The sequence below is a fragment of the Gorilla gorilla genome, chromosome 22 (genome assembly GCF_029281585.2).
Source record: "Gorilla gorilla gorilla isolate KB3781 chromosome 22, NHGRI_mGorGor1-v2.1_pri, whole genome shotgun sequence".
Taxonomy (NCBI): Eukaryota; Metazoa; Chordata; class Mammalia; order Primates; family Hominidae; genus Gorilla; species Gorilla gorilla.
This window is the reverse complement of record NC_073246.2, coordinates 17,825,228-17,838,347: the sequence shown is the minus strand read 5'-3', so window position 1 is coordinate 17,838,347 and position 13,120 is coordinate 17,825,228. Positions and strand designations below refer to the sequence as shown.

The window sequence follows — 13,120 nt, the reverse complement described above, 5'->3', positions numbered from 1 at the left end:
TTTTGCACAGGACGTTCTTAAAATATTCATAAACAGTTTTGCAACATCATACTTATCCTTCTAATAATACTCTAATCTACAGTATCTAGTAGTTTTAAATAATACCGTAATCTACAGTATCTAGTAGTTTTATTGTTAAACACATTTCATGAAATTATGACAATTACATCTTAAATTCTCAACTATTCCCATGTAATCAGATTACAGATGGAGGAATGGGTGAGAGACAGGAGAAATACTGCTAAATTTTACACTTCTCTTTTTAAGTTCCAAATCAAATGGTCAATTTAATCTGTGATTATGATTCATTAGAATTCTCTAGCAGAAAGACAGAAACTTAAGAGAAAAGTGTCTTTAAAATCACAGCTGAGGAAATCACAGCCTGGGCATGAGATGACTTGCCCATGGTCACTGATCATGCCCATGGCAGAGCCATCACTGGGCCCCGTCTCTCCTGACTCCCTGAAAGGTCCCTCTCCACTATACTGGAGGAAATGTCGTGACCATGGCTATGTTCAGAGAGCCAAAAGAAAAGTTCTTACCGACTGCAAAACTGTTTCAGGACTTTTATCTTCATGCTCATGTGATGCCTTGGTAATTATTCGAATAGTTTCTTCTTTCAAGTGCTTTGAGAAATCACTTCTTGATGGCTGCTCTAGATATTCTGGGTCTCCTGCTGCTTGTGCTTCATGAGAAAAGAATCAATTATATATCTAATATAAACCACAGAGTCTATACTAAGATAAATCTTTTATTCATTTCTATGTCTGAAGTTATGTAAGAACCAATTTTAGTCTTCCATTCAAAGTAAAATATATCTTTTCACGTATAGCACTTCTTCCTAGAATTTATTAAAAAACAAAAACCCAGAACTAAGAGTACTCCAATAATTACGAAAGAAAGCACTCATTATAGTTTATGGTAAGGAATTCACAGTAAATTTTTCTGCCATGAGAAATAACAAAAGCTCATTTTGGAAAATTGCCAGCATTTTACCAAAAGAATTTGGTTTGAACAGCAATCTTGGGCTGACTTTCCATAGAGTGCACAGGAGCTATTTTTCTCTGGCCACAGCATCTTCCTTCACACTTCCTGGCAAAATCTTAACCCTGAATGAACCTAACCTTCCATCTTTTCTGTACTTGCCCCAGTAGCTGAGTGTTGTCAGAGGAAAGGCAAACTGGTACCAATAAAAATTCACGATATCTCCTATCCATCTTTTGAGTTCCAGACTTATATATCCAACAATGTACAATGAACATCCACTGGGTGTTCCCTAGATGAGACAAGCCCAAAATCCTTACATGACCTAAAGGGTTTATCTCAGTGAGTCTCTGACAAAGCAGCCAGTCTCTGTCTCCATGAAGCTTACAGTCATCTGTGGAGAACACCACTAACCAAATAATCATATATATAAATTTTGACAATATTATAACACTTTCTATGGGAACAATGGCAGTGAAGTGATGTGAGCAATTTGGATTGTGACCTAAAGTGACCTATCAAGCTGAATAATGAATGAGCTGTTTTTCCAGGTGGAAGAATGAAGAGTCCATGCAGTAAGCATGGACTACATTCAAAAAAAAGAATAATATGACTGGACTACAGTATGAGAGTGGAGAAATGGCAAGAGATGATGCAGGTATATAATATAATACATAATATAATGGCAACATAGCAGTTTTTAAAAAATTATTCTGGGGATATTGTGAAGAACGAATTAGAGAGGAAAGTAAAACTAGAGATCGGTGAAGGTAATAGAAGGCAGTAGAGCAACATGAAAAAGAAATAAATGTGCTTTCTGATTAAGAGAGAGAGCAACAGGGGGACACAAAATTGGCTAGAATCAAGACATATTTTGGACACAAAGGTGTGGAGACTGCACATGAACACACCAAGTTTTTGACAGAGTTAACTAAGATCATGGAGGTAAAACTATGTGATAAGGAAAACCAGGGGTGAGGATGCTTACAATGTGTACAAAAAGGAAGGAGAGAAGTTAAAAGAAGTTTAATGTCCTCATTAAATCATTTCCTGATTTTGGACTGCAATAGCCTTTCAATGCCCATGAGTAATAAAGAAAATCTTTGGCTACCATCAGCTTAGCAATACTTCTGCTTCTGGAAGACTTCATGATAGGTGGCTCATGCCAGCTGCTTTAGGGCTGGGAGAGAAACTCTTTGTTGACAAAACTTTTCCTTGTGTTTGGCACTCTTCCTCTCTTCACCATAGTAGATAATGTCAACGGTTAATAATTGGATGTGAACTTAAAGCAATAAATCCATCTGGTCTGACATTGGTCTAATGACCCACTGAAACCTAGAATCTTTGTAAAATTGGTTCTTAGGACCAAGAGTAATGTTATCTGATCAACACATGTCAAATCCACCTTAGGTCACCAGGGCCAAGGTTTCCTTCCATAAAGGAGTTTGAGTACAAAAACGTTATGAGTAACACTGAATGCTTCTGGCTAAATGTCATACAGAACAATTTTCTCTAGGGTTTGCCCTATGTATATACCTCCTAGGGAACTTACGTGAGTGGTTTTGTTGTCACGGGAGTTGAACCTACAATATTTGACACCCTGGGAGATTGGAAACAAAAAATTCAAATTGCATTCCCAACATGTTTATTGAACCTGTGCCATTTTCAGTACTATATTAGGTATTAAAAATATAAAAAACAAAAAAGATTACATACTTCACTAATTTTAAGGAACTCTGAGTAAAATCTGATAAATATACATTCTATTATAATACAATGTGCTAAATTCAATAAAAGTTACGCACAAGGTTTTATAAAAGCACTGTGGACCCAATACACATACTTGAGATAATGCTGCCTGTTAAGAAACACTTTCTAGAAGAGGTGCTAACTTAGGTCAGTCTTGAAGGATTTGTAGAGGATTATCTTGGAGAAAAGAATAGAAAAGATTCCAGGCAGAAGGAATAGCACGTTGTAAGGTCTGATCAAAGATTCATAAAATCCCTGCTATATATGAGACTCTACACTGGAAGGCAAGCCAAAATATAAGTACAAAAGAGAAGAACGTAATACATTTGGTAGTAAGAAAAGGTTGGAATTAAGAGGGAAAAGATAATAGCTACTACAGAAGTGCTCTCGGAAAAACTCACAAAGACTGGGATATGAGGAAGATCTTAAAGAATATGAAAAAATTCATGAACACTAACGATAAAAGAACATTTTTAAGATGAAGGATACTTCATGAACATGCCATAATAACAGGAAAATTTCCTATATGCAATAGAAACGATGAGTAATCTGGTGTAGATGAAACACAGGCTACTCACAGGGAAGTGGTCTTAGAAGAATTACAAGGGAATCAGATTATAAAATAAAGTCCGTATAAAAAAACTGTCAAAGAAGACAAAAAAAAAAGGTTTTGTCTTCAATTTATCAAACCAAAGAATAAAAATATGTTTACTAGAACAAACAAGAAAAATGTGGAAAATTTAAAACTCTTTGCATTACTCAGAGATAAGCACTATTAATATTTCTGATACATTATTTCCAGACTGTACCTACCTACTCATATTTTTAAACAAAAAGAATTACTCTCTATTCAACGTAACATGTACTGGTTATGTTGTGTTGTTCTGTATGGAAGGCTCACGCAACTAATACCCTACCTTACACTTTAGTAATTTCTATTTCTGTGTTAGGAACAACAGCAGAACAAGTTCGGCTTTTACCATATAATACAATTGTTGTTCATCCTCTAACCCTATTAAAAACCTCATCACTAGTGGCCCACAGCTATAAATTCCCTAAATGCCATACAGAACAATTTTCTCTAGGGTTTTCCCTGTGTATATACCTCCCAGGGAACTTAGATGAGTGGTGTTGTAGTCACGGTAGGTAAACCCACAATGGTTTGAAACCCTGGGAGACTGGAAACAAACAAACAAAAAATTTAAATGCACTCATTTCACCATGAATGACCAGTTCTCTATGGAGGTAAATAATATCCTTATTCCTAAAGTCTCTCTCCAATCACTCATCTGTTCTATGGTATTTCTCTAGGATTTTCAAATGACTGGCCTCCACAGAGTGATTTTCCGGCCATGCTTCCCTAGCTGTTATAGAAGACAACTCAACATTCTGAGGGAACTCTGAGTCTGCTCCTTTTGTCCATCTTCATGTTGAAACAGGCTATTTAGGAGGTTTGGGGGTGCTTTACTTACGCATATTTCCTGGTTATGGTCTTCAATATTTTAAGAAGGTCAACTTTACCACCAGTTGGCTTTCTATTAAAGAGTAAGGGTCTGCTCTTAACTATAAAAATAAGACCAACATCTCTGATATCTTTCAGAAGTCTTTATTTTGTTGACTTACTAGTAAGTCAATACTTATTACGTTCACACTGAAGAAGATTTAAAGGGGACTGCTTGAGAGATATACAGTGCATCCATTTCTAGAAATGTATTTAAAAGTCCACGATACCCTGTAAGAGCCTACAAAGAGCCACGCTTAGGTGGTTGCATAGAATCGCTGGTGGAATTTTTGAAACTTCAGATTCCTGGGCCCCATTCCGAAGAAAATCTGAGGGGTGTGGGGGAGAGAGGTTTAGAAACCAGAGTCAAACCATAAATTTATCCGGGACAAAGAGCTACATCCTCACCACATGTATTTGGCCTGCCTCCTTATTGTGTGACTATTTTGTTTCTACTTTAAAATTGTATGTTCTCCTACACTGAGGATCATCCCTAGGAAATTCATTATTGGAAATCTCCATAGGGAATGAACTTATTAACAGAAAACTTTCAAGAAACATCTACCATATGTCGTTTATTATACTAGATGCTGGAGATATAAATAAGAACACCACCAGGACTGGCATGGTGGCTCATGCCTGCAATCCTAGCACTTTGGGAGGCTGAGGTGGGAGGCCTGCCTGAGCTCAGGAATTTGAGTTCGAGACTGGTCAACATGGTGAAGCCTTGTCTCTACTAAAATACAAAAAAATCAGCCCAGTGTGGTGTTATATGCCTGTAGTCTCAGCTACTCAGGAGGCTGAGACACAAGAATTGCTTGAACCCGGCAGGCAGTGAGCTAAGATCATGCCACTGCACTTCAGCCTGGGCAACAAAGTGAAACTGTCTCAAAAAAAGAAAAAAAGAATATCACCTAGTTCCTGCTTTCAAGGAATCTGAGAACATTGATGATATTGTTTATTCTACCAGGTCTTACTCTCAGGATCCAACTGTACTCTCCTGGAACATCAGCTTATTTTTAACATGTAGACAGTGTAGAGAAGTTCCAGAGCCAACTCTGCCTGCTGCCTCTAGACAAATTTATAAAACCTTACGCAATACACTTCATTCCAATCTTCACTAGTGTTTCCTTATTTTTAAAAGAAATCTGGGTGTGCTATATTGTAAGGACTTCAGATACTTCTTGGATAAGACAAGAGTAACATAAGTAAAATAGTAACTCAGACAATGCTCTTCTCTCCAGAATAATTTCTGTTTTATAAATACAGCCTAGAGCCATGCTGCTTAACCTCAGAATTATCTGAAGATCTCTTTAAGATAGCACTGTATCAGATCCTTTCTCCAGAGATTCTGACTCCAGTGTCTCTTAAGTGGTCTTAGGTAGGGTGTGCTGTTCATACTCAGAAAAAAAATCCCCCTACTCATTCTGATCCATACATCGATAGCAAAGAATGGTTGGCTAAAAATCTAAACAAAAGTATTCAGGTAAGTTTGCCTTTGCAGTAAGCAGATCTAGGGAAGCAGCATGAAATGAACCAAAAAATACTTTCCCATCATTTATTATCTCAGTAGGGAACGAATGGTGCTGGCGAACTGATACGCATGAATTTCTCGATCACATTTTAGCAGAAGAGGAACAAATACTAATTTGATTAATATACTATGAATTAGTACTCTTATTTGGAATATCACTCAGTAGAAATTGAATTTTATGAGGTCTTATGTTTCAGCTTTAATGAGAAGATTTTGCAGGGAGGAAAAAAATCATTCTGTTGGATTTTATGAACAAGATTTCCTTTTATTATTTCCACTAGTCACTCATAATACTAGTGAACACCTGAGAGATTAAAATACAGATTTGCTTTGAGATCCTGCAAGTATTATACCAAATTAAATTACTTACTTTGAAAACCATGAGAAGAATCAGAAGAGGATGGCATGGACATTAAAATAAAATTTCCCTATTAATAATAGGGAATAAATGGTTCTAATGAAACATTAGTCTTATTCAATTATGATATGTGAAACTATCCTGCAACAGAGAACAAATTTCTTAATAAAACAACAATCTCACTCTGTAAATTTACGGACTTGGCATGTTCTACTTCTACTAATTCTAACCAAGTGCATATTTCCGTCAAGTCTATGGAGGATACAATGTTTCCTACAGAAGTAGTATTACCACTGCTTTCTAAATAACCCACGCTGAAAGGTAACTATAAAAGTTATCTAGGAATAGGAATTGGCCATTTCCATCTCTTTATCTTTTATTCTGGTTCCTCCCAGAAATATATCAACATTCTAAGTTTATTTTGCATGGTAAAAAGAGACATGAAAATATATGTCCAATACCTAGTACTGCATTTTTTAAAAATTACAAAATACCATGTAAAGTGTATGGTCAGATGTATTGATCATGAAAATGGATGCAGTTATACACACATGGTCTTTTCACAGAGAAAGAAAAAAAGATGACAAATGTAAGATGAGGATGGGGCAAGGCTAGTCCTTAATAGATAGGAATATTAGTTGGAAATATGTATTAGTTTGACTAAGCAGAAATAAAATATGTTAACTCTGTAAATTTGGAGAGATGAGAAACAGACAAGATGAAGAGGAAGAGGATATATAGAACTTAATATTTTGGTATCACAAAATATAGGTGAGCCAAGAATAAAACTGGAGCTTAACCAATGAATGGAGGATTCACCTGTGTCTGGGAGCTTAGGTACCACAACTGCTTATAGTACATTATGCAGCCCCTTCCTCCCACTAATAACAAGAATAGTCACATGTGAATGGAATAAGTAAATGTTAAGGGAACAATAACACAGTAGCTCCATCTTGGGGCAGGTTCTGAGGAGTCATTTGGAAAGAATACATACAGAATGCAAAGCATGAAATCACAAAGGGACAGAAATGTTTTAAAAATGAAAGGAACTATAATATAGTTACTACACTGTGATTTGAGCTTAGATACCTCTTGACATCTACTAAAAACTACATTGTTGTGGACCCACATAGCTTCACCTGCTCTACGCGGTAGCCTTGTACATGTGGGGGAAAAGTGCAGTCCTACATAATGGTAGAGTTCACCAGCCACTATAATGGTGGTATTCTCCATAGCACTGGAGTATCCAAATGTTGCTGTGATACCATTATCTTTTTAAAAAATGCTGAATTATCTGCCTCTCAGGATCAAAATCAATGACAATTATTTGATCTACATGAAAATAAGTTAAGTATCTGGACAGATTTGGGCATGCCTGCGACAGTCACAATACTACATTGTAGCACTGTAAAACAATCTTCTATTGAAGTAATAACTCCTTCTAAAGTTCAAATGATAATGCTGAAGCCCAACCAGGTAATGCTGCAAGGAAACCTCTGTCTGCAAAAGATGAAATTAAACAAACAAAAGCTGGAACTACTTCCTTAAAACACAAAACATGCAGATCTTGCAAAAAAAAAAGTTATTCAATAACATCCACTAGCAGTTATAAAAAGAGACAAATGAGTTTGAGGAAAATATATGAGCTTAATTTATAGCTTCTCTGAGAAATAGCATTTTCTATACCAGAAAACATGTTGCCCTAAAACATATTTGCAACTCAGTGAAGAGTAATCTTTTAAGAAAATAAAAAGACAATATATTTTCAATTTTACTAGAAACTATTTTCTTAATTCCTATACAGTGTTTACTTTGACTTACTGATTTCATCAGCTAATAGTTCATTTCAGAATAATGTTTTTAAATATTTACATGTTTATGCATTTATATCTTTGGTTTACAGGTCTATACACTTACTTTTTACCTGTGATATACTAAATAGTTTTGGTCAATTTTCTCTTAATCTTAAGAATTCTGAAAAACATCAAATAGTTATTAATGGTAGTATTTTACTATTGCACAAAGTATATATGAATATACCGGTAGTATTATTTTGGCCAAATTTAAAATTACTACTCTTGATAGCTTTATTGAATTGATACTCTTGATAGCTTTAGTGAATTGGTTTGGGTTTCTTGCTGATTTCACAGCTTTCTCTGCTACTTGCCAAGAAAATTCAAGCCCACCCAACACAGGCAGAGTAGGTAGAGGGAAAGTCAACCGAATTATCTCATTTATCTTGAAAAACATATAAATATATATAGTGGTGTCTGGCAAAAAGGTAAACTAAATTGTTAACGGTGATAATCTGAGTGATGGAATTTGAAATGATTTCTACTGATTTCTTCATACTTTAAGATAGCTAAACCTTTTTAATAATGAGCATATCTTATCATTATAAAAATAATATTGATAATCAAACACAACTTAATAAAAATGGACAAACCTGTTGTAACAGAAGTCTCTGACTCTCTCAATTTCTGAGACGCTAAAAGCTTTTCCTGCAAAGCTTTCTGGGCAAGTTGTGCATCCCATTCTTCTAGTTCTTTTTCAAATCGTTGGTTGTCTTCCTCAACAAAATCTCTCAAATCCGGTGGTAATGTTTCTATACCAACAAGGGGCTGCCCAGTTTCTTTACTAAACTCCTCTGCAAATCATATTTCAAAAACTAGTATAAAATTAAGAATTAAAGGGAAAATGCAAAGCTCAAAATAGACTGCATTTCAAATAGAATTTAAACTATGAATTATTACCACTCAGCCAATCATATTACTTAAGAATTACTATTGCTTAGCAAATAATTATTATCTACAAAACTTTTTAAAACTCAAATGCTCAGAAAAACGATGAAAATATTTGATAATCCATCATAGGTAATGGTCTCAGATTTTTTTTTATCTTAAGAGTAGAAGTGACAGAAAATACAAAGCCAAAGCCAAGTTTTTTGTTGCTGCTGTTGTTTGTTTTTTTGAGACAGAGTGTCACTCTGTCACTCAGGCTGGAGCGCAGTGACACAATCTCGGCTTACTGCAACCTCCGCCTTCCAGGTTCAGACGATTCTCCCGCCTCAGCCTCCCGGGTAGCTGAGACTACAGGTGCCCGCCACCAAGCCCGGCTAATTCTTTTGTATTTTTAGTAGAGATGGGGTTTCACTGTGTTAGCCAGGATGGTCTCGATCTCCTGACCTCATGATCTGCCCGCCTTGGCCTCCCAAAGTGCTGGGATTACAGGCATGAGCCACCGCGCCCGGCCATTTTTTTTTTTCTTTGCTACTCTAACAGTGATGTAATACTACTTCTGCCACTATTGGAAAATACCAGATGTTTGATCACTTAAAAAGTAAAACTTTTCACAAAATGTAAACAACTCATAATCATGTTAACCTTATTAGCTCAAAATAAAATGAAAATTGTTTGTCATATGAAGAAATTAAGTAGACTTAAATATGCAATTATGAAAATTAATATAGCAAGATCTTAAAAACAATACAGAGTATTCAGAAGAATTACTCAACTTCTACTACACACACAGAAAAATAACTTCATTTTTTTAGTCAGAAGTGGACTGCCTAGCTGATTCTGAATGACAATATAAAAAGATTATTTTTATCAGTTTCAATAAACCTTTATTATTTTCTATATGCAAAGCATATATCAGAATATCAGCATTAAAAAGATTCAGACATAGTATGACATGGTCTCTGGCTCTGAGCAGATGAGAGAGAAATGTGCAAGACAAGTCATCACTATTCCAATACACAACAGTAAATGCCCAGTAGACAGATGCCAGGACAGCATAAGGAGAGATACTTTTTGGCAGATCAAGAAATAGTTTGCAGGGGAAATGACACCTGAATTGAATCTTGACAGATAAACAAGAATTAGGCAAAAGAATTACTAGCAAAAAATAAAACATATAAGAACATGCAAACATAAATGTGTGAAATGGTTTGATATGAGCAGATACAGCAAGAAGTTCAGTAAGGATATAAATTCAAAAGGAACACTGGTGATCAATGAAGGTGGGGAGATAATCAGAGGCCAAGAACAGAGGCCATATATGTTAGGCTAAGGAATTAAATATTAAATGTGAGTCAATCTGTGGAACAGTCACTAAAGCACTTTTAGCAAGGACGAAAAAGGTCATATTTACCTTTAATAGCTGACTTGGAATACAAAATATATACGAATTCTTAGCCCTGATGACATTACTTTTCAATTCAGTCTTGTCAAAACCCAGTAGCATTTCCTAACCACATCCTTCATCGTCTGAGTGAATTACACTTAACTAATCACACCACATACCAGAGCCACTTTTATGACTATTTAAAAATATACACCACCTTATATATTCTTACCTTGTATTAGGAACTGTGCCTTATCATTTATGTACATTAAACAATATGCACTGGCATTTCTATAACCACCAAAAGAGTCCCTCACTAGCTCTTCCCATGATGATTTTGTCACAGCAATATCATTGTACTTCATCCATCTGCTTTCACGATGATCAAAAATATATGCCCAGTAGTGCCCAGCATTAGCTTGGCCTTCATGAACTAAAACGGCATGTAATCGATAAGGAACCTAAATGTGAAAAAAAGAAGAGTTAAACTGCAATTACGTAGTTTACTATACCACATTCCATGAAACCCACAAACAACCTGTTTGGAGAAAACCATAAGAGCATTTTTTTTTTTAAATGAGAGAGAACTGGCTGGGATTAAAAGTTTGAAAAAACTAAACTATAAAACTTCAAAAAGATGGAATCTGAATAGGCTAAAGATATGTAAAGTTGATAGATTAAAAAGATGATTTTTGAAAAACTAAAAATGTATTTATTGTGTACGTACTCATTGGCCTGATTGTTTATTTGAATAAAAAGCTTATAGTGGGCAGTTTTACATATAGCAAATGTGTCTAAATCTTCAGAATTCTAAATTGACGGTTAACAAAATAGATTATAAAATATACACCAGAAGTTAAAATGTAATGGAGTCCTTAAGTTTCTTCCCAAATCTTAATATCCTTTAACAACCATAGATTTTCTCCCATAAGACTTTTTAAAGATGCTATAGCCTTTTGAAAAACTTTGGTAGATTTTACTGTAAAATAATAAGGGTACACAACACATATGGTGTGAAAATACAACTGAATGGGGAAAACTTGTCATGAATTTTGTTATAAATTTGTTTTAAAATTTTCCCCATTCAGATGAACTGTCACATTGTACATATGGCAAGCCCTTATTATTTTACAATAAGATTTACCAAAATTTTAAAACAAAACATGTAAAGAAAAATTAGATTAAGATAATGTAAAGGTAAATTAAAATATATGTAAATAATTTTGACAATGATTACTAGCTCAAAATTTCACTTACTTGTATCATAGATTTGTCAGAGTACATTAATTCAATTGTTCGATGGATTCTGGATATGCTTTCCTGCAAATCTAAGGATATAAGGTGTCATTTAATGATTAACAGCAAGTGTGTTTCTACTTATAAGATAAGGACTAATGGTTTTCCTACAAACATGTTAGAGGAATAGGAAAATTTTCCTAAAACTTTTCTTAAAAAACATCACCATTTGAAATCTGTAGAAAATGAATTATAGTTATTCTTAATAAAAGACACAGTACAAAGGCATACTTTAAAAACAACACAAATATGATTTATCTAGAAAATGTGCAGAGCCAATAAAAGTGAATTTTGTTCAAATCTATAAAGGAGAGTTTCAATGAAAATGAAAGCTAAGCTTCCTTACATATTGCTATAACACAAGTAAACTTAACAAAGTAAAACATGTTCACCACATATCTTGTACACACACATAACTGAATAAAAATTGACTATAATCACCAGTGAAAATGAAATTATGGCACTCCCATGACAATTATTTCTACTTCTAGTAGAAAATAATCCTACAAAATTGTTCAGATAGGGATGTTCACAGTCATATTGTCCACAATAATTTTTAAAAAAGAGATAACCTAAATATCTGTCAATAAGGAAACGGTTAGATTGTAACCACATCATATTGTGAAGCTGCTGAACCAATCAGGAAGAAACCTTGAAAAACTATAAAAGAAATGGCTAACTTTAGAGTGGGGAAAGACCTGTCTAAGCCTGTCAGAAAACCAGTAACCTTATAGGAAAAGATAAAGATCCTCCCTGCCCAACACTTTAAAAAATCTACATTATAAAAAGAAAACAAAACCAACATAAAGAAAATCAAATGAAAAACTGGGGAAATAATATCTGCAGCATATGTGATATTATAGGTAAAGGGTTAATATCCACAATACATTAAACTTTCTATTAAGTAATAAGAAAAATACAAATAGCTCAATACTTAAAAAATGGGCAAATGTCACAAACAAGAAATTTACAGAACAATACAAATATCCAACTTCACTCGAAGCTAAGGGAATGCAAATCAAAACACTAAAATACCAGTTTTTCAATTATAAAAAACTACTAAAAAGTGTCCAGGGCTAGGGAGGATACTGGGAGACAGGCTCTCTCACACAGTGGGAATGCAAACTGGTTTAATGTTTTGGAGTGACAATTTTAAAACAGTCGTCAAAATTTAAAATATACACACTCTGAACCAGAAATGGTGGACATAAGGAAACAACAGACATTGGGGCCTACATTAGGGTGGAGGGTGGGAGCAGGGTGAGGATGGAAAAACCACCTATCAGGTACTGTGCTTATTACCCGCATGATGAAATAATCTTACACCAAACCCCCAAGACATGTAATTTACCTTTATAGCAAACCTGCACATGTACCCCTGAACATAAAAAAGAACATATCCTACTTACAGAAGTGTATAAATATGTATATCGAAGACCAGCACTATTTAGGAAATATCAATATGGGAATTAAATGAATTACATCATACCCGTGTGTTGGAATATTACACAATAGTTTACAAAATAATGCTAACTGCTAACATCAATATGGATGAAAGAAAGAAAAAAAATAT

General features: G+C 34.7%; 1 protein-coding gene across 1 annotated transcript in view; it reads right to left on the bottom strand.

Annotated features, from left to right (window-relative positions):
* Nucleotides 1-13,120, bottom strand: part of LOC101144968 (ubiquitin carboxyl-terminal hydrolase 25) — a 141,728-nt gene that overhangs the window by 30,075 nt on the left and 98,533 nt on the right. Inside the window, exons 15-18 of the mRNA XM_063702605.1 lie at nucleotides 11,509-11,579; nucleotides 10,484-10,712; nucleotides 8,573-8,773; nucleotides 543-685 (exon numbers count right to left, since the gene is read on the bottom strand). Of these exons, the coding sequence (XP_063558675.1) occupies nucleotides 543-685; nucleotides 8,573-8,773; nucleotides 10,484-10,712; nucleotides 11,509-11,579 (644 nt within the window). The remainder of the gene's footprint in view (nucleotides 1-542; nucleotides 686-8,572; nucleotides 8,774-10,483; nucleotides 10,713-11,508; nucleotides 11,580-13,120) is intronic.